We start from the raw sequence: 19,974 nt of genomic DNA, 5'->3' as shown, positions 1-19,974 counted from the left end.
CACACATATGTACATTTCGTCCTTCTATCCATTTTATAGCAGCTATTGGTTTTTACTGCAGGTGTAAGTGTTACTGAGCGTAGCATGTAGTAGTAAAGGCCATTCAGAGCCCTCATGGGGGTATTATGAGAAAGAAGGTGATTATCGGGCCCCTAGTAGCCTCTGAGGACAGGGCCAGTCGATTAAAACTCTCAGCCCTTCGCAATAAATCTCAGCCATCTTCTGGGACGATATTAATGAACGTGTGGACACCATCCATTGTCAACCATTTTTTGCTGGTTTCCATTGTAAATTTCTCTGATGTTAAAGGAAATGCAGTCATCCAGTCTTTATAGAAGTCTAAAACAGCAAAGCAGCGTAGTAAGAGGGAACATAAAGTTCAGTGCAGTTCACCCCAGAGAGTCCATTAAGGAGCCATCACACCGATGACATTTATTCAGTGACTTATGGACGAATATTCACTATCTGCTGTTTGTTAAGAACAGAGGTCCTGACCATTAAACTAACAGAGATGATAAATGTACAAAGAACTCACTGAAAAAAAACGCAATTTTTATTTCGCACGTTTTTGCACAGTTTTTCTCATAAATTTTAATGGTATATAATTAAGTAAAATCTACTCAACTTTATGACATAATATTTACTGAAGTGAATGAGTAAATTTAACTTAAGGTAATACAGTAACTTTTACTTAACAAGAATTTTTACATGTTTGAACTGAGTACAAATGTAGAATTTACTTAATATTTTCAAGTTCACGCTTTAACATCTTCAATGTAAAAAGTACCTAATCTTTTCTGCTATATTTAATTCAGCACAAAATCATTTTTTCAGAGTAAAAATACATCTGTGGCATAGAATCAAGTGCGGGGAGCAAGCATAGCAATTTATTTGCACCTCACAATGCGTTTGACTAAACGGCTTGCCAAAGGTTCAGGGGTGAAGAGCTCTTAAAAGTGCTTCAAGCTACGTTCATGCACTTTTAGACGTCTGGCTTTTTAGTTTGAATGTCAAAGAAAAAAGGCAAAACCTTTAAACCACCAAGAAGGAATGCTCTTAGTGAAAGGCAAGTTGTACCACTGTAAGTCGGCATCACTACATGAGATATGCGTTTGTGGGTGAATATAACAGAAAGACATTCAATGTTGACTCAAAGTTTACTTGGATCACTGCATGGGGTCATAGCATGCACATACTTTTGGTGCTATCTGGAAACGAACTCTCTGTAAAGGTGATAAACCTAGAAGTTAATTAAAGGTCTGGTTGATGTATTATGCACAATAAGGAACTTTACTGTGTATTCTTGCTTATACAGTACAGTAAGCAAATTAATGAAATGTTCTAACTTCACATTGGGCACTCTTTTCAACACGTACACAGTTTAAACAAATTGAAATGAGATTCATAAAATCTTCATGTAATTAGAAGTCGACCGATAGTAGATTTTGCAGATACCAATAACTAAGGTGTTGGAATAGGCCGATAACTGATTAATCAGCCGATGGTTTTTAAGACAGATTTATAGAATGTTAAAAACATTTCTTTGTCTTTTCTTACTATGATGGGCATTGACATAGAGGATACAAGAGTCCAAAATAAAATATATTTCAAATGTCTCTTCAACCAACATCCTAATAATTACCAGAAATGTGGTGCATAAAGGCGAGGTAGCACATACCCTCGTATGGAGAAATTCCGCGGGCGAAGTACAGTCATTTCAATGGGAATCCGCACAATTGTGAATTTTGCCAATGTACTTCCGGTGGAGAGTAATGTCCTTCCTCTGATTTCACTTCGAGTTTAAGTTTGGTTAACTTTGCCAGGCAAAATCACCGCATTGTCCAATAGGAAGTTGCTTAGTTTGGCAGTGACCTCAGTGTTGGCGGTGCTTCGTATGCTACACTGAATATCTACAATGTACAAGGATATCATTTTAGCTTCAAAGCATTTTTAACTTAAAGGCACTGTAAGCGATATTAGCTGTTCTACTTCCATAAGATTGAGCCGTTGAATTAGCCACGTCTCCTCCTTCCAAAACGCCGCAATCCAAAGGTACCAAATGAGCTTTATTGAGAGCAGAAACTGTTGTTATGCACAACATGGCATAAAAATGAAATTAAGCCTCAATAATTTGCCACAACTACAACACTATAAGAAAGCGCACAAGACAGACAGGCAGAAAACACCATTGACTGCAGTCTTCGGACACATTTTTGCTTGCTGTTTACAGAGTCTAGAGCTTTCACAGAGATCGGTGGGATATCTCACGACACTTAATTCATTAATATACTGTATTTCAGGGAGTAGGGAAAAAAAATTCTAAGAAAAAAATAAAAATAGCTTACAGCACCTTTAAGTCTTGCTGAGTATAAAGTGCAGCATTAAAAATGGCTGCTCAACAATTATATTTTTGCTAGTTTCACACGCGCTCAACGCCTGCCCACACCATCTTCGCCCGTGGAGTTTTGCTGCGAGAAGGGATGTGAGCCTTTAAACAGGACTTATAGGAACAATCCCGGAATACACTTATTTCGGGACTCTTATTTTGAAATTATGGACATTTGGCTCCATTACAATGCTCTATATTTAAGTATTTACCAAATTAAGCTCTTTATAGCCTATATTCACCATATCAATGGTGAAAGATTTAGATACAGCAAATCTCCTTGAGGTGTTAGTGATTGTTTATATTTCACTTCTAGAGGCTGCTGTTATACTGTAGAACCAGCCGTTGTAACTGTAGAATCCTCCAGTGCCAGCCAGAGAGGAACACAGCGGAAAAAAAAAAAGAAAAAAATAAATAAATATATATATATATACACACACACACACACACACACATACATACAGTACTGTGCAAAAGTCTTAGGCACATAAGATGTTTCACAAAAGCATTTGTCTTAAGATGGTTATTTATATCTTCAGCTTTAGTGTGTCAATACTACCGTTCAAAAGTTTAGGGTCACTTACTCATTCTTTATTTTTTTTCAGATTTTAGAATAATAGTAAAGTCATCAAAACTATGGAATAACAGAAATGGAACTATGGGAATTATGTTGTGACTAAACAAAATCCAAAATAAATCAAAACTGTGTTATATTTTAGCATCTTCAAAGTAGTCACCCTTTGCCTAGAATTTGCAGACATGTACTCTTGACATTTTCTCAACCAACTTCTTGAGGTATCACCCTGTGATGCTTTTTAAACAGTATTGAAGGAGTTCCCATCTATGTTGGGCACTTATTGGCTGCTTTTCTTTATTATTTGGTCCAAGTCATCAATTTCAAAAACTTTTTTTTTTTATATATATATATAAAATTTTAGTTTTGTAATGAAATAAATTAATATGGTGGCACAATTATATTTTTGTCTACAAAACTAATTTCAAACATTTAAGCATACGCCTTCAGATCAAAAGGTTTTTAAGATCATGAGAAAATTTTCAGACAAGTGACCCCAAACTTTTGAATGGTAGTGTGTATATATTGACAACTATCAGCATAGATCTTTGCCAATAACCTATAGTTCAAAAAACAACTATCGGCAACGATTAATTGGTAAAACCGATATATCCCTCTACCTTAAAAATATATTTGGAAGTCTTTCAACAACTACAGTAAGCTAACCAACATAAAATTGCAGCAAAATCTTCTGTGCAAATTGTAAGATGTTGAAAATTGCGAAACAAGCGAGCAACCAGTTTTCACATGCAATTGCTATATTTACACCACAAAAAGCCTCATTAGATGTTCTGCAAAGCCATTTTTGGTCCGAAATGGCCCTTTTTACACTGAGACCCAAAGTGAATGTCAAATTTGTTTTATGTTTTGAGTGTTCTGCCATTGAAGAGGATGAGTCACTGAACTGTGTCTGCGTTTGCATCCATGAAAATGTACTGTTCTTCCTTCAGCACTGACACAATGATAGTATAACTAGGGTCATGTTGACTTAAAAAATTTGAATTTGAAAAGAAAATCCTTGAAAATTGATTTTTGACTAATATTTGTGTGTCATTTGTTTGCAAATGTAAAAACATTTGCACATGGGGATACAAAAGGAGTATACACTTAAAAAGCATTCACACAAATATAGACCTAAAATATTAGGATTTAGTGGAGAGTCGAGATACAGAGAAAGAGAGAGAGAGAGTTGTATTAATTGAATGTTATTATGGGGAAGAGGTCCTTGCACTCTACTGAGAAAATCCCATTAGTAGCCAGCGAGATTTAATCACCACGTATGAAATTACTAAAACCCTCAGTGAATCGCTCCATTCCACCCTGTTACGGGTGAGTCCCGCTATTATAAGTGGACCGTGGGGAAATCCTGCGGCCCACATGTGCATACGCACACAAAAACATGCACCTTACAGCCCAGAGGGTAGAATGATTAAAAATCACATACAACACACAACACGAGCATGCTGTCTGCCCTGGCGAGAGTTGCTATAGAAACCCACATTGCACATTAGCGAGAGATAGTGACGTAAACAGTGGCAATCTTTGTTACTCATCAGTTAATGTGTTGTTCAAGCAATTGGTCCAGATAAAATGAGAATCTACTAAACATAACAACATGTAGTGCCTAATTTGTGTTTAAATACAAACTTAAATGTAAGGTTATTGTTATTATTATATTATTATTATTATGTGTAAAAAAATTCAACTGAAACATGTCCAATAATTGTGTATGCAAACAGAGAGAAAAACAGCGGAGATGTGTATGACGAGTGCAGCAGTCAGTGTCAACAGACAGCCAGAAAACATCTGAAATCGTTTGAAATTGGAGGGAAAATGAGCATAGCAGCTTCATCATTCTGTAACAGTTTCACTGCTTTAACACTTGTCAAAAACCTGACGAAACACAGCAGCCTCCGATATGCTGGGTTACTCCCCAAACTGAAGTCAATAAAACCTACCCAACAAACTCTACCGCATAAAACACTCTTACAATGGCATGATCTACAACTAGGATCTTCGACAGAAAAACTGTATTTAGTGTAGTTCACCCAAAAATGAAAATACATCATTTCCATACAATGAAAGTGGATGGTGACCAGTATCCATTGAGCTTAACAAATAACAAAAAACACCGTAAAATTCCTTAAAGTAGTCGTCTTGTGCGCAAAGTTCAAAACAAGTCTAGCCGGATTCATGTGAATCAATATTTGATGCCGTTGCCATCATATCTGTGTGCAATATATGCGTAAATGCAAATGGCATTTCAGCACTAAAGACATATGAACTACTTTTATGGAACTTTTATGGTGCTTTTTTTTACCTTTTTGAAACTTTACAGCCCCAGTCCCCATCCAGTTTACTTGTGAGGAAAAGGGCACTTGGAACATTCTACTAAACATCTCCTCCATGGAAGAAAGCAAGTCATACAGGTTTTGAATGAAATGACCTTTTTTGGCTGAACTGTTGCTTTAACCATGATGAGTGGCTCCACAAATGATGAACAATCAAAAAAATATATGACTATCGATGACAAAAACATACAGATGACAGTTTACACTCTGTAGTGGAGTGAAAAACAGAAAGGTAATCCATTTTGTGCAATCGCACTTGAATGTTTGCTAGAAGAGTGAATGTTCACCTCTACGGCATTATGCCATGGGCAAAACACACACACATGCGTGTGCACACACATTCATTCACTCACCACAGGTCAGAAACAGGCCTGTGATTAGTCTGTAATTGCTTTTTTCGCATCTGCAAATTTGCAACATTTTAAGCAAGGGCATATTTGAAGGAGAGGTCATGATTGTTTGAGAGAGAGAGAGAGAGAGAGAGAGAGAGAGAGAGAGAGAGACCAATTCATGTTTATGGCACGGAGAGTGAGCAATGTGAAAAAAAAAATAATACAATAAAATTACATCAAGCTGTAGATTATCACATTTAAACTGCAATCCATACAACTTGATCACACAGGAAATCGACAATTTGCTTCTGAATGTTCATATACTCTGACGTCAACAGGTCACACCTACCGATGACGTGGGACAATGGCGGTAAGGTGTTTAGTAGCCAGTAAGAAGTTTTCCTGAAAGTTCGCTCTGGCGAGCTGTTACGAACCACTGAAACGAACTCAAAAACACCTTCGTATTAGCCAGATTTAGTTCAAAATGACATCACACCCGTTCGTTATTTGATTTCGTTGGAAGTGTGCAGCAGCCTTAACTCAACTAATGGTGTGAGTTTGGGGTGGGGCTATCTGTTTGTCCAACCAATGAGACAGGGGATTTTACTGGACTCTGATTGAAAACAGTGATTATTTTTGCAATTTCATTTGGTGACGCTAGTGACAGAGAAATTATACACTTGCAATTTCAAAAGTATAATACTAAACACTGGGGCCTGGGTAGCTCAGCGAGTACCGATGCTGACTATCACCCCTGGAGTCGCGAGTTCGAATCCGAGCCACGTGATAAGATGTCATGCATACCGAGCCACGTGATAAAATGCGTGGATTGACTGTATCAGAAGCGTAGGCCACTGAGTCTTGTCCTCTACCACCCGGATTGAGGCGAGTAACTGCGCCACCACGAGGACCTACTAAGTAGTGGGAATTGGGCATTCCAAATTTGGAGAAAAGGGGATAATTGTTTTTTTTTTTTTTTTTTTAAGATACCAAACACTAATAATACGAAATGTAAAAAAAACAAACATCTTAAACCATCGGCTCAGGGACTTGATGCTGACACTTTGTTTCAATACTTTGGAGCCTCAGAACATTAAAGGAATATTCTGGGTTCAATACAATTTAAGCTCAATTGACAGCATGTGTTGCATAATAATGATTGATTACCACAAAAAATAATTTCGACTCGTCTCTCCTTTTCTTTAAAAAAAGAAAACTGGAGGTTTCAGTGAGACACTTACAATGAAAGTGAATGGGGCCAATTTTTGGAGGGTTTTAAAGCAGAAATGTGAAGCTTATAATTTTGAACTTGTTAGAACTTGTTAGAATCTGAAAGAATTCTAAAGGACTTAACTGTATAAAACATGGTGTGACATTAATTCAAATGGTGACAGTATTTTGGCACATCATACTGTAAAACTCAGGCTCGACTCGCTAAACAGATGTACAGTATTTAAGATTCAAAAACAGAGCTAAGTGAAGATATCACCATGACATTAAAACCTACAGTATACTGGGTTTATTAGTATACCAATGATTTCACAACAGCAACCGAAATGAAATGATAACTATACAATTACTGAAGCTGTGGGTTAAATAAAGCTCCAGATAACCACCATCTCAATCGTGGTTTAAACTGAGTTTTTTAACCCAGACAGCGGAACTCCTTAGCAACGAGAAACGAGACAGATTGACTCCATCCACAAGCCCACATACAGTCACTGCACAAAGCCAAAGAAGCCTTGTGCACTTTCTTTTTTTCACTCCGAAAACTACCTTTTCTCAGAAGCCTTCCACTTTTTCTTTCAAGTTCGTCACCGGCACACGTGGTCACTAGTCCACGTGAAAGTGTGTGTGAGCCAGAGACTTACCAAGTAGGATTACACACATGCTCGCAGCACATGTGTGTGTGTTTGTCAGATCCTAATCACATAATGAATATGGCACTGCACAGGACAGAGAGATCAGTGCAGGCCTTGCGCTTTACACTATAAATAACAGCTCTATCAGGCACACGCAACACAACAACGCTCGAATCAGGATGCTAATAGTGTTGTGGCTAACAATCACGGTCAACTTTTCTGCCAATACATTGTTGTTGCTTTATAATGTTAAGCTTAAGCACAGATTACAACTTTTGGATGATAACGCAACGCAACTTCCCTAACCTGTATTCTTGTCTTGTTTGCCAGTAAAAATATCTAATCATCGTTTAAGGCGACATGTCATTTTTTTCCAATTATCCCAGCTTAATATGCAGAGACAAGTTCATTATTTTTATCAACAAAGTCATTATTTTTGCCATTCTGTGTGGTGACACTAATGGCACAGAAATTACACTTCAACTTCACAAAAAAGAAAAACTGTGTAAGATATTTACAGATTCTTACACCATTGGAATCTTGTTGTATGCATCTAACAAAATTTAGTAATGTTTAATCTTATAACATGAAAAGAACAACCTGGTCTCATGAAATCACAGTGTAATACATTGTAATATTTGCTAGATCATAAACACTTACTTTTCACCCTGTTTCTCACACAATGCTACACTATACTGCCAAAAGTATTCGCTCATCTGCCTTTAGACACATATGAACTTAAGTGACATCCCATTCTTAATCCCTAGGGTTTAATATGACGTCGGCCCACCCTTTGCAGCTATAACAGCTTCAACTCTTCTGGGAAGGCTTTCCACAAGGTTTAGGAGTGTGTTTATGGGAAGTTTTGACCATTCTTCCAGAAGCGCATTTGTGAGGTCAGACACTGATGTTGGACGAGAAGGCCTGGCTCGCAGTCTTCGCTCTAATTCATCCCAAAGGTGCTCTATCGGGTTGAGGTCAGGACTCTGTGCAGGCCAGTCAAGTTCTTCCACACCAAACTAGCTCATCCATGTCTTTATGGACCTTGCTTTGTGCACTGGTGCGCAGTCATGTTGGAACAGGAAGGGGCCATCCCCAAACTGTTCCCACAAAGTTGGGAGCATGGAATTGTCCAAAATCTCTTGGTATGCTGAAGCATTCAGAGTTCCTTTCACTGGAACTAAGGGGCCAAGCCCAGCTCCTGAAAAACAACCCCACACCATAATCCCCCCTCCACCAAACTTCACAGTTGGCACAATGCAGTCAGACAAGTACCGTTCTCCTGGCAACCGCCAAACCCAGACTCGTCCATCAGATTGCCAGATGGAGAAGCGTGATTCGTCACTCCAGAGAACGCGTCTCCACTGTTCTAGAGTCCAGTGGCGGCGTGCTTTACACCACTGCATCTGACGCTTTGCATTGCACTTGGTGATGTATGGCTTGGATGCAGCTGCTCGGCCATGGAAACCCATTCCATGAAGCTCTCTACGCACTGTTCTTGAGCTAATCTGAAGGCCACATGAACTTTGGAGGTCTGTAGTGATTGACTCTGCAGAAAGTTGGCGACCTCTGCGCACTATGCGCCTCAGCATCCGCTGACCCCGCTCTGTCATTTTACGTGGCCTACCACTTCGTGGCTGAGTTGCTGTCATTCCCAATCGCTTCCACTTTGTTATAATACCACTGACAGTTGACTGTGGAATATTTAGTAGCGAGGAAATTTCACGACTGGACTTGTTGCACAGGTGGCATCCTATCACAGTACCACGCTGGAATTCACTGAGCTCCTGAGAGCGACCCATTCTTTCACAAATGTTTGTAGAAGCAGTCTGCATGCCTAGGTGCTTCATTTTATACACCTGTGGCCATGGAAGTGATTGGAACACCTGAATTCAATTATTTGGATGGGTGAGTGAATACTTTTGGCAATATAGTGTATCTTATGGCATTTAAACACTTTTACTATAGCGCATGACTTGTGATTTCAACATTTGCATTATCAACTACATTTTCAAGCTTGTTCGAGTGTGATAAAATTTGAGGTAGCTCAACTGATAGAGAGTTGCACTTGCAATATAAAGGATCGGGGTAAGAGTATGGAAGAGTACGATAGTCATGACCTGAAAGTGTCACTGAAGCACTGAAGCAACTTTTTAATCTTGAATTTTTTTTTTTTTTTTTTGCTTTATCTGACACTATCTATTAGATTTAGGTTCAACATAATCTTATGAGAATTTGTACATATTCTTTTTTTTCTCCCAATTTTTTAATGCCCAATTCCCACTACTTAGTAGGTCCTCGTGGTGCCACGGTTACTCACCTCAATCCCGGTGGCAGAGGACAAGTCTCAGTTGCATCCGCTTCTGATACAGTCAATCCACACATCTTTTCACATTGCTTGTTGTGCACCGCGGAGACTCACAGCATGTGGAGGCTCATGCTACTCTCCGCGATTCACGCACAACTTACCACTTAATCGCAACAACGAGGAGGTTACCCCATGTGACTCTACCCTCCCTAGCAACCGGGCCAATTTGGTTGCTTAGGAGACTTGGCTGGAGTCACTCAGCACGCCCTGGATTCGAACTCGCGACTCCAGGGGTGGTAGTCAGCGTCAATACTTGCTGAGCTACCCAGGCCCCCCATTTGTACATATTCTTATGTAAAGTTTTGTTCTAGCAAACGTACATTTGCTTACGTTTGCATAAATACAGAAACTTACAATATTGACATATTGACTAGGGCTGGGCGATGTGTAAATATATTTTATTGATAATCGCCTTAAAAAATACCATGATATCCGATTACATCGTCAACCCCCCGTCAAGGGTTGGTGAATATCTTGGCTTCATTGATTTTGCATTAAAAATAAATAAATTTATTGAAACATGAAAAACTTAAAAGACATTTCTTAATTCTAAATGCACTTTAAACAAAACGAAAAAAGCAATTAAAATAACGAAGTGATAAAAAAATCATATATAACCACCTCCCCAAATCCAAACATTTACCGTCTCCAACGGCTACATTTGCTATTATGCAAATATCCATCAACGACAACAGGTGGAAAATAACTAATAGCCTACAGATTAAGAACTAAAGACAATTATAAATGTAAAGACAATAATAATCATAATAAATAAACCTAATAAATTCCCTTGTGTTCCCAAAATAATGCTGCCAAATGTGTGTTCTTATCGAATTTGTATTGCATTTTGGTAATACAGATAATGCTGCCTAATGAAAAGAAAAGAAAACTCACGTCTTGTATTATTTTATGGTTCAATCACTTTCTTCTTTGTTTCTTTAATACCAATCAGGCACAACATTAAAACCACCTGCCTAATATTGTGTAGGTCACCCTCATGCCGCCAAAACATCGCCAACCCGCATCTCAGAAGAACATTCTGAGATGCTATTCTTCTCACCACAATTGACAAATGAAGACTTTGTCAGTTCGAACCATTCTGGCCATTTTCTGTTGACCTCTCATCAACAAGGTGTTTCCATCCACAGAACTGCCACTCACTGGATGTTTTTTGTTTTTGGCACCATTCTGAGTAAATTCTAGAGAATCTTGTGTGTGAAAATCCCAGGAGATCAGCAGTTACATAAATACTCAAACCAGCCCGTCTGGCACCAACAATCATCCATGCGATTATCTAATCAGCCAATCATGTGGCTGCAGTGCGTAAAATCATGCATATATGGGTCAGGAACTTCAGCTAATGTTCACATCAACCATCAGAATGGAGAAAAATGTGATCTCAGTGATTTGGACTGTGGCATGATTGTTGGTGCTTTACATGCGCTTGTTTCTCGCTGCACGCCTCTGAACAAACAGCGAATCAGACACGAGCACTGATGGCTTTTATTTTGTCTGTTCTTAAAAATATTATAAAGTGTGTTTCTTCAAGCGCGTGTCTTTGTGTCTAATAGCATTTCTTGTCATGTGTCACTCCGTGACATCTTACAGGTCGCCTGCCTGTTGCAGGTAGATGAGCAAAATTACTCACGCATTAAATTCCTGCATTTGGACGAGGAGCCTGCGAACTGGATTCAGCCTTGTCGCATTTGGCGGGTGGCGGATGCTAATTTCACACCCTGGGCTACTGTTTAATATATTTGCCGAATTCCCAGATTCATGGTTTTGCCATTTCCTGATACTGTCGATTTCTGCTGCCCTAATTAACATTTTAAAAGTTTATATCGCTTTAACCAAGACTAAACTTTAAAATGTTCAAATGAAAAAAGATTTTGTAATCACTGAATCATTAATTATGCATTATGCATCATATTTTATTTTGTTTGCCATGGGATGCAAATGGAGGTTTCAGAATACGCCAAAAAACAAAAACAAAACCCACAAAAGCACCATAAAACAATTATAAAAGTAATCCATTTTATCAGTTCATTGTAAATCAAATTTTCAGATTGCCTTCTGTGAAGAACAGACCCAAGTTCAAGCCCTCTATTTATATCTCCTATTCTGAAACGTTTATGTTTGAATGAGATATGACAGCACTGTTACAGAGTGCATCAGGGAAGATTTACAGCGATTAATAACTTAAATTCCACTCTCTACCTCACACAGTGCTATTGTATGCCGTCAGGGAGCACATCGAATGCAGCGCTTTGGCCTTTGGACTACTTTTAAACTGAATTTTCTGAATAAATCACAAAATTATTGTGATTAAATTTATCAGCGTATTACGTGTTTTTCTATGGTTAAGAAATGGTTAGGGTTAGGTTTAGAGGTAGGAATGGGATTAGTGGCTGTAAAATATATATAAATGTAAATATTGAAACAAAAATTAGCACTGTACATTAATCTCTCTTTTACATTGTTACTTTGTTGAAAAGTGGTTATGTTTAGGGGTTGGGTTAGGGTTAAGGGATCTAAAATTTCTATACAACAGTATAAATTGACTCATCTATTTTAAATGGATTTGTGTATTCAAATATATTTGTCTTGGATTCTGAAACATTTTACGTATACAAAGCTGTAAATATGTACAAATTTATCCATTTTAGATGCTTTAAAAATATCTATATTGTTTGTTTTATTGTCTATCCAAACGTACAAAAAGGTACATTTAAATGTTACAAATATTAACATACAAATAGCTACATATATTAATGAGATCAGGCTGTTAGGTTCAAGGTTTATTGTAGGGAGGTCGGTTTTGTTGATTTTGTTGATTTAAAACTCGATAGAGCATTAACCTTAAAAACTTCTGTTCGGAGAATATTTAACTCTCTTTTAGCGCCACCCAGTGGACATTTCACCTCAAAACTGCCACGATACGTGTAAGGCAGAGTTTCTCAATCCTTTCCTTGAGTACCACTAACACTACACATTTTGGATGTCTCCTTTATCCAACACACTCGATTCTACAGATTAGCTCATTAGTAGAATGCTCCTTGACCTAAACTGAGTATGTCAAATAACGGAGACATCCAAAATGTGTAGTGTTAGTGGTACTCCGGGACAGGATTGAGAAACACTGGTGTAAGGAACCTCATACTAATGTTATTTTGCAAAAATGTTGCCAAAGTCACACATTTTCATAAGATCAGACTGATTTTTTCTTACCTCATTGGCAAATAGTTTTATTTTATTTTATTTTTTTCTTGTTTGAAGCATAGGCTACATCTAAACTATTTTTAAGAGATTTATTTAAACATGGAAAAAGTATTTGTCAGTGGGGTAAAAACATTCATATATTCTCTTATAAACAAGTCTTATGACAGAATAATATAATATGTAAGAATGCTTGTCTTTAATTGCTTCTCAAGTAAAAATCTTGTTTCAAGAATGCTTAGATATATTTCCAGGATAACGAGACAAAATCCAGATTTAAGAAATGATTTTTGCAGTGAATGCAGTATGTCATGAACAGTAAAGCTTTTGCTGTTGAATATCCACAAAAGACAAAGGGCATAATGGCATCCATCAGTCGCATTAAGTGTGTTACAAATGTGACGGTCACGCTGAGCTGATTAGGCAAACAGGTGGTATACACACACATCAACACAAAGCGTTAGTCGACATCATACTGTGCGATCTATGAGGAACAAACTGTAACAAAATGTGCAAATTAATTGAAAGAACAAACTGGCAACATACAGCTGCCCCAAAAGGTATTTGGACACATTTTAAATGTCTGAATGTCATTGCATTGCATAAAAAATATCAAACCAAGTGGCATCTGCAAACAAATGATGCAAGAGTGTTTCTCAGAACACTCGTGATAACAGTGTCAAGGTGACTTTTGGTGGATTTAAGTCAGTTCCCCTCAAGCTCACTTAGGTGTCCTACCAAAGTAACCACAGGTGTAGTTCAGCACATTACTATGAACATGTTCCACTAACATTTGACAACCAGAAAGTGTCTAGATTAGGGCGGTCATGATTATGACATATGGCTGACGATTAATTGTCACACAAATAATTGCGATTATGATTATTAATTGTCTGCTTTAGGGCTTTCACGATTAATTGTCACATAAACTGTCCAATTTCTTGAGGTCATGTGTGCTTCATACACCTTAAGAAGTCATTTTTAATTATTTAACTTCAAATATATAAATCAAATAACAGGGGTATACTGTATGATTTTCCTTTTAAGGATTTAAAAACTTATGAATGACATGAAACAATGTCTGAAATATACAAATATTTATTTTAGGTCAACTTTAGTTTTGGTCAATTTTACATTTACATTGTTGGTTTTGGAACTGTTTTTTTTTTTATTTTTTTTTTTTTTTATTAATATAAATGTTTTATATATTTTTATTCTATTTTATTATGCAATTGTAAAAGATTTCTGTCAATTACACACATTATTTTAATGCTCTTTGATTAAACCCACAAGCCCTTATTTCTCATGAAGCAAAACCTCAGAGATTTCGTTTCATCACTTTATCACTCCACAGAAATAGAGTAAGCGTGACACTCTGTGACACTGCATGTCATTAACACTGCGTGTATGAACCAGCTATGACTAGGAATATTTGCCATTACACGATTGTTTAAAGTGAAGTCAGAGAGCTTTGCGTTCACTATAATAGTTTATATTTACTTGTATTAGTTTGACGCGAGTCTCTGCTGACAGTGCGCACATCATACCGCTTGAGAAGCGCTTTACGAGATCTTCCGGACAGGAGCTGCTCTGGTTGATGTCTGCGGTGCGGCTCAGTGATGCTCGGAGTTCAACTGAATGAAACACAAACTTCCCTTATTTGGGCATTAAAATGTGATTGGATCAGACATTTATTTAATAATCGTGACAGGCCTAAAAAAATAATATTTTGTAGTGAAGTAGTAGAAATTATTGCATACTTTTTAAACTGAACTGAATATTAAGTAAATTCTACTTTTGTACTCAGTTCAAACATGTAAAAATGAATGCTCTACCTTATAAGTAAATATTATTTATGATTGTTTGTTACCTTTACAATGCGTCGTGTATTAATCCTAAAGTAGAAAACCTTGTCATATTAATTCACTAATTTGAAATCAATTTCACAGATAAATAAACTTTACTTGGCAAATGGTTTCACTGTTTGCAAGTTGATTTGCACCACTTTTATTGTTGATTTTGTTGTTGTGTTTGGTACCTTCTTGTTTTGTGCAGTCTGATGTTAATTTTCTACTCAAAAGTACCCGTGCATGATCCAAATTAAAATGATCTGTTTTATTGTTACTGTCATCGTGTTTTGTGCACCAAGTGTTGAGGTCTGGGTGCCCTGCTCTGAAAAGTAATCTAATAGATTACAAAGCATGCATTAAGCTTCCATGTGGAAGGATTCCATGTGTCATGAGGAACACGACTAAGTACATTACAAACGCCTTCAACTGTAGAGTGAGTAATATTTACTTGAAACATAGTATTGCAAAGTAAACTTGACTTAAGAATTTCTAATTAAAGCCACCAAGAATTGTGTGTAGCCTTTCCTTGAAAATATTGTCTGTTGAATTTACTAGCTTTACATTTCTGTGTGGAATAATTTCCTAGGTTCTAGGTTTTTTTTTTTTTTTTTTAAAGGTGCACTCAGTAATTTCTTCCCCATCAAAAAAGTTTTACTCCTAAAGAAATGTATTGTAATTTTTAAACATATGTATAAAATCATGAGCACTCACATGAGATGAGGACTCTAGTCATATCAGTAACCTTATAAAAGCTGTTTTATTCTACATAGGGCAGGGGCGCCCTCACGGGGGCTGCCATTTTAGAATCACATGACCAGCTGAATACTACTCGCTTAATTTCAGTAACCGTTTGTTACTGAACACTTTCACTCTTGGATTAAATTAATCATGGCTGATTGTGAATAGTGAATTTCTACAATGGCATCCGTAACTGAAAACTGTTGATTTTGAATGATGCTGCATCCACACCACTAGGTGTCACTGTAAGTCCAAGATGAAATGAGTAAAAAGTTACTGAGTGAATCTTTAAGTTAGCCCCACTCCAAATTGTCTTAATTTCGAGAACTATATCTATTTATTTTTTCATAATTTTAAACCAATTTATTTTAGAGACATTTTTTGCTGGAAAACTTAAATGCTATTTGATATGACATTTTGGTATCTAATGCAATGCCATTCATACACTTAAAAGTGTAACATTATTGTCTGTATATAAAAGATCAATAAATTAACAAAATACTTAGTAACCAAAGCAATTAAATAATTGGTGTTACACAGTTGATACAAACATTGATCATATTATATTATCTTGTTCTATCTAAAAGCTTGAAACTCTCACATTGCTTATGACAGCACAAAATCAATAACGAGAGCACCACTGATCAAACTGTAGTCCAGCCATCCTGGTCTATATTAAAGCAAATGGAATAATAAACAGAAAATAGGCTTCTACCAGTCATTTTTGTCATTTTGGCTCAAATCTAACCAGATTAGAAAATCAACCCCAAAATCCATGCAATCATCCCCCTAAAACACACAAGCTCAGCATCTCTGAGTGGAGAGGCTATGAGAGTATCACCACTATTGAACTCATGTACTATTTGAACCGAAAAGGATGCATTAAATATTGCATCACTGTCTCTTATTAACACTTTGCTATCAAACTTTATTTATCTTTCTACAAAACATTGCACAAAAGTCCAAAAGTCTGAAAAGTCACAAAAATGATTTTTTACCTAGAAACAAAGAAACTTTGGGATTATGAAATAAATTCAAAGTTATGACATAAAATGAATAAGAAATATTTAACATTCTGCACTATTTCACTAATCAAATGGAAGCAAATTTGTGACTGATCATGTTAATTTGTTTGTCCAGACGGTCAGATTTCCACTGAAGCACACAAGATGCTCTTTAGAACATTTTCAAATCATGTTGGATTAACATGCATTTATATGTATACACTATTTATCAATATCTCCAGACAAAAACCAAAGTATGGCTAGATTTTTGTTCTATGCATAAAAAGAATACATCTGTGTATCCTTGTGGCAACATGGTTATAAAAGCTAAAGGAGATACACATGGAGATCCCCTGTCTTTTGCTATTCTTGGAAAAGTTCCAAGATATTGGGCAAGTAGTTATATGTATGTCTGCATCAATGCATCATGCAAAACTCAAGTTCACAAGCATGCATTCAGATCTTCAGTGCTGCAACACACCCGAGCTGAAGGCTGCAGCTAGACAAACTGTTCCAATGTTTCAGAACACAGCATGAGAAACTAATCAATGACAGATACATGATCCACCTGCATGAGGCACCAGCACAACACTATATGCACATCAATGTATAACCGATACACGATATATGCCAACTTGAGAGTGTCACTTATGTGCAGATTCCAATGCAATGCATAAAGCAATTTACTGCACCAACCTGTCTGTCCCTTCCCAAGGGTCTTTTCTAAGCGGTATGGTCCCACGTAATTGGCATGAGGGGTAGTGTTGTTTTCCTTCCCCGACAATGACATTTTCCCCGTCTAAACACACTTCACGCGGCGTTGCGGGTATTGGGATACAGCAATCCTCTTATAGTAGCACGGCAGGATGGCTCGCGCTTTAACTCCTGTCTCTTGTCTCTTCCTGCTGCCCGTTTCAGACCGACAGTCTGTGGTTGAAGTGGGGAAAAAAGGTCTTTAAATGTGTCCTCTCCTTTCCTTTGCACTGGCTGAACCGGGCGGCTTAAGATCCTACTGGCATTGCGAGGACCTGCACGGCTGTCTGTGGAGTCAGTGGCCGTGTGCGAGTTCATCCAGCGCTACTACGGAGAAGGCTTCCTTATTAATATTCATGAATAGGCGTTCTCCATTGGACGATTAACAACAACGTCAGCGTGTTCAAACGAATATTAAGAAAACCGTTTCTCTTAGTGAAAATAAGGACAAAATAATTTTGAGAGTAAGTGGAAAAATTGAAATTATTGAAAATAAATTAAGAAATAAAGGACTTATACATGATAAATAAATAAATGATCTACTTGGGCAATGTATTTTAATTTTCACACAATTTTGTCCTAAATTGACTGATTCATTTTTATCCTATTAGTTTACTCATTTATTCATTTATTTCTGTAATAATTTATTGCATTTATTAATTTTTGCATTTATTTGTACGTAGCCTTCAAAGCAGGGGCATTCATATTGAGGTGTATAAATATACTGTATATAGGGCTTTCAAACCATGTAATACTTCACGAAAAAAACGGAATAAAAATAAATAAATTAGTTAAAGGCTTATGAAAACACTTCCAAGTCATAATCTTCAATAATATTCAAGTTTGGTAAAATATACAATTGTAGATCACAATTTTGTAAAAATTCAACCGATTCAATAAACTCAACAAATACAATTCTACAAATATTGAAACATGGTTTAGATTCGACAATTTGGCTTTTATGTTGGATACTTACCAAAGGAAAGGGAGAACAAATTGCTGGACATTTACCAAAATCAAGCTTTCGCAATTAGAATGCGACCAAGTGACGTAAGCGCAACCTTATTACTATTTATGAGCTACGCCTTGGTCATAGTAGGATTGGTAATGTCGTGCGGTTGATCCGCATCTTACTAAAGATTTACGGAGAAGCGCGCCAAACGAAATATTATATTATATTATATTATATTATATTATATTATATTATATTATATTATATTATATTATATTATATTATATTTGCAAACATTTCCAGGAGCTACCAGACAGATATATAAAGAAATAAAGAAATTTGAAAGATTAAACATTAAACACAATATGGACATTGTACACATTTCTAAGCTCATGTTTCATAGAACGCACAGTACTTCAACCAGTCCAGTACCTTGCAATATTTTTTTTTTTTTAATAAAGTGCATTAAAAATATTCTCTCTTGTTCAGTTTTTACAAGAAATCGATAAAATTGCTCCACCTTAAATTTTTTATTTATTTATTTATTTATTTATTTTTTATATGATCTTATAATGCTTTACACATGTGCAGAGAAACAGGCTGTGTGGTATCTCAGTTACTTTCTCATACTTGTTGGACTGCTGTGTTCACCAAGCAGAGTATGTTGGCCAGAAGCTTCATTTCACAACCTGCTGATCTCAGACCTGTGTGTGAGAAGAACAGGTGCTGGAGGGCCAGCCGCCAATGACACGCCTCCTCAAGTGTGACAACACCAGACTTTAAGAAGTCCACTGTGTGTGTGTAGGTGTGTGTGTGGGTGGGTTTGGGTGGTTTACGAGGACATGTTGTGTGTGTGTGTGTGTGTGTGTGTGTGTGTGTGTGTGTGTGTGTGTGTGATAAAAAATTGTATTGATTCATATATTAAACAGATAAAAGCAAAACATATACAAACAGAATCAATACTTAACCCCCTCTATTACCAATCCCCAACCCCACCCACAAGAACACTCCAGTGGTCCCACATGATTATAGACACACAAAAACAAATAATATATATATTTTTTTAAAAAGAGGGGAAAATATATATATATATATATATATATATATATATATATATATATATATATATATATATATATATAATTATCACAACGAGGACATTTTTTTTAGGTTACAGACTGGTAATTACAAGGATATTATGCAATAAATGTGATTTATGAGGACATTTCTAGTGTCCCCATAATTCAAATCGCTTCAAAAACAAGTGTGTGTGTGAGAGAGAGAGAGAGAGAGAGAGAGAGAGAGTGAAAAAAGTTATAGAGACAGTAAATGTGGACACTGCGTGTGCTACTCTATGGTTCTTGTATTACATATAAAGGAACTTCAACTGTCCTCTGAACAATGAAATTAGAGACAGTTAAATAAAATATCAGGAACAAAAGAAACAAAGATCTTTTTGTTGTCCTTACTGCATCAGGAATTCAACTTACTTGGTCAACAACAACACCCAACTCTCAAATCCCCATCCACCATTCCAGCTTCACACAATAACAGTTCTCAGTGAGCATCTCCCTTTGAAGCATTGAGG

At 36.7% G+C, this 19,974-nt stretch overlaps 1 protein-coding gene across 4 annotated transcripts in view; it reads right to left on the bottom strand.

The window, feature by feature from the left end:
- LOC127437078 (serine/threonine-protein kinase BRSK2-like) overlaps window positions 1–17,672 on the bottom strand; it is a 303,325-nt gene extending 285,653 nt beyond the window's left edge. For all 4 annotated transcript variants that reach the window (XM_051691722.1, XM_051691724.1, XM_051691723.1 and 1 more), the window contains exon 1: window positions 17,378–17,672. In XM_051691722.1, the coding sequence (XP_051547682.1) occupies window positions 17,378–17,471 (94 nt within the window). In that variant the 5' untranslated portion in view covers window positions 17,472–17,672. The remainder of the gene's footprint in view (window positions 1–17,377) is intronic.
- Window positions 17,673–19,974: the final 2,302 nt, after the last annotated feature.

The sequence above is a fragment of the Myxocyprinus asiaticus genome, chromosome 48 (assembly GCF_019703515.2).
Source record: "Myxocyprinus asiaticus isolate MX2 ecotype Aquarium Trade chromosome 48, UBuf_Myxa_2, whole genome shotgun sequence".
In the NCBI taxonomy this organism is placed as follows: domain Eukaryota; kingdom Metazoa; phylum Chordata; class Actinopteri; order Cypriniformes; family Catostomidae; genus Myxocyprinus; species Myxocyprinus asiaticus.
This window is presented reverse-complemented; position numbering and strand designations above follow the sequence as displayed.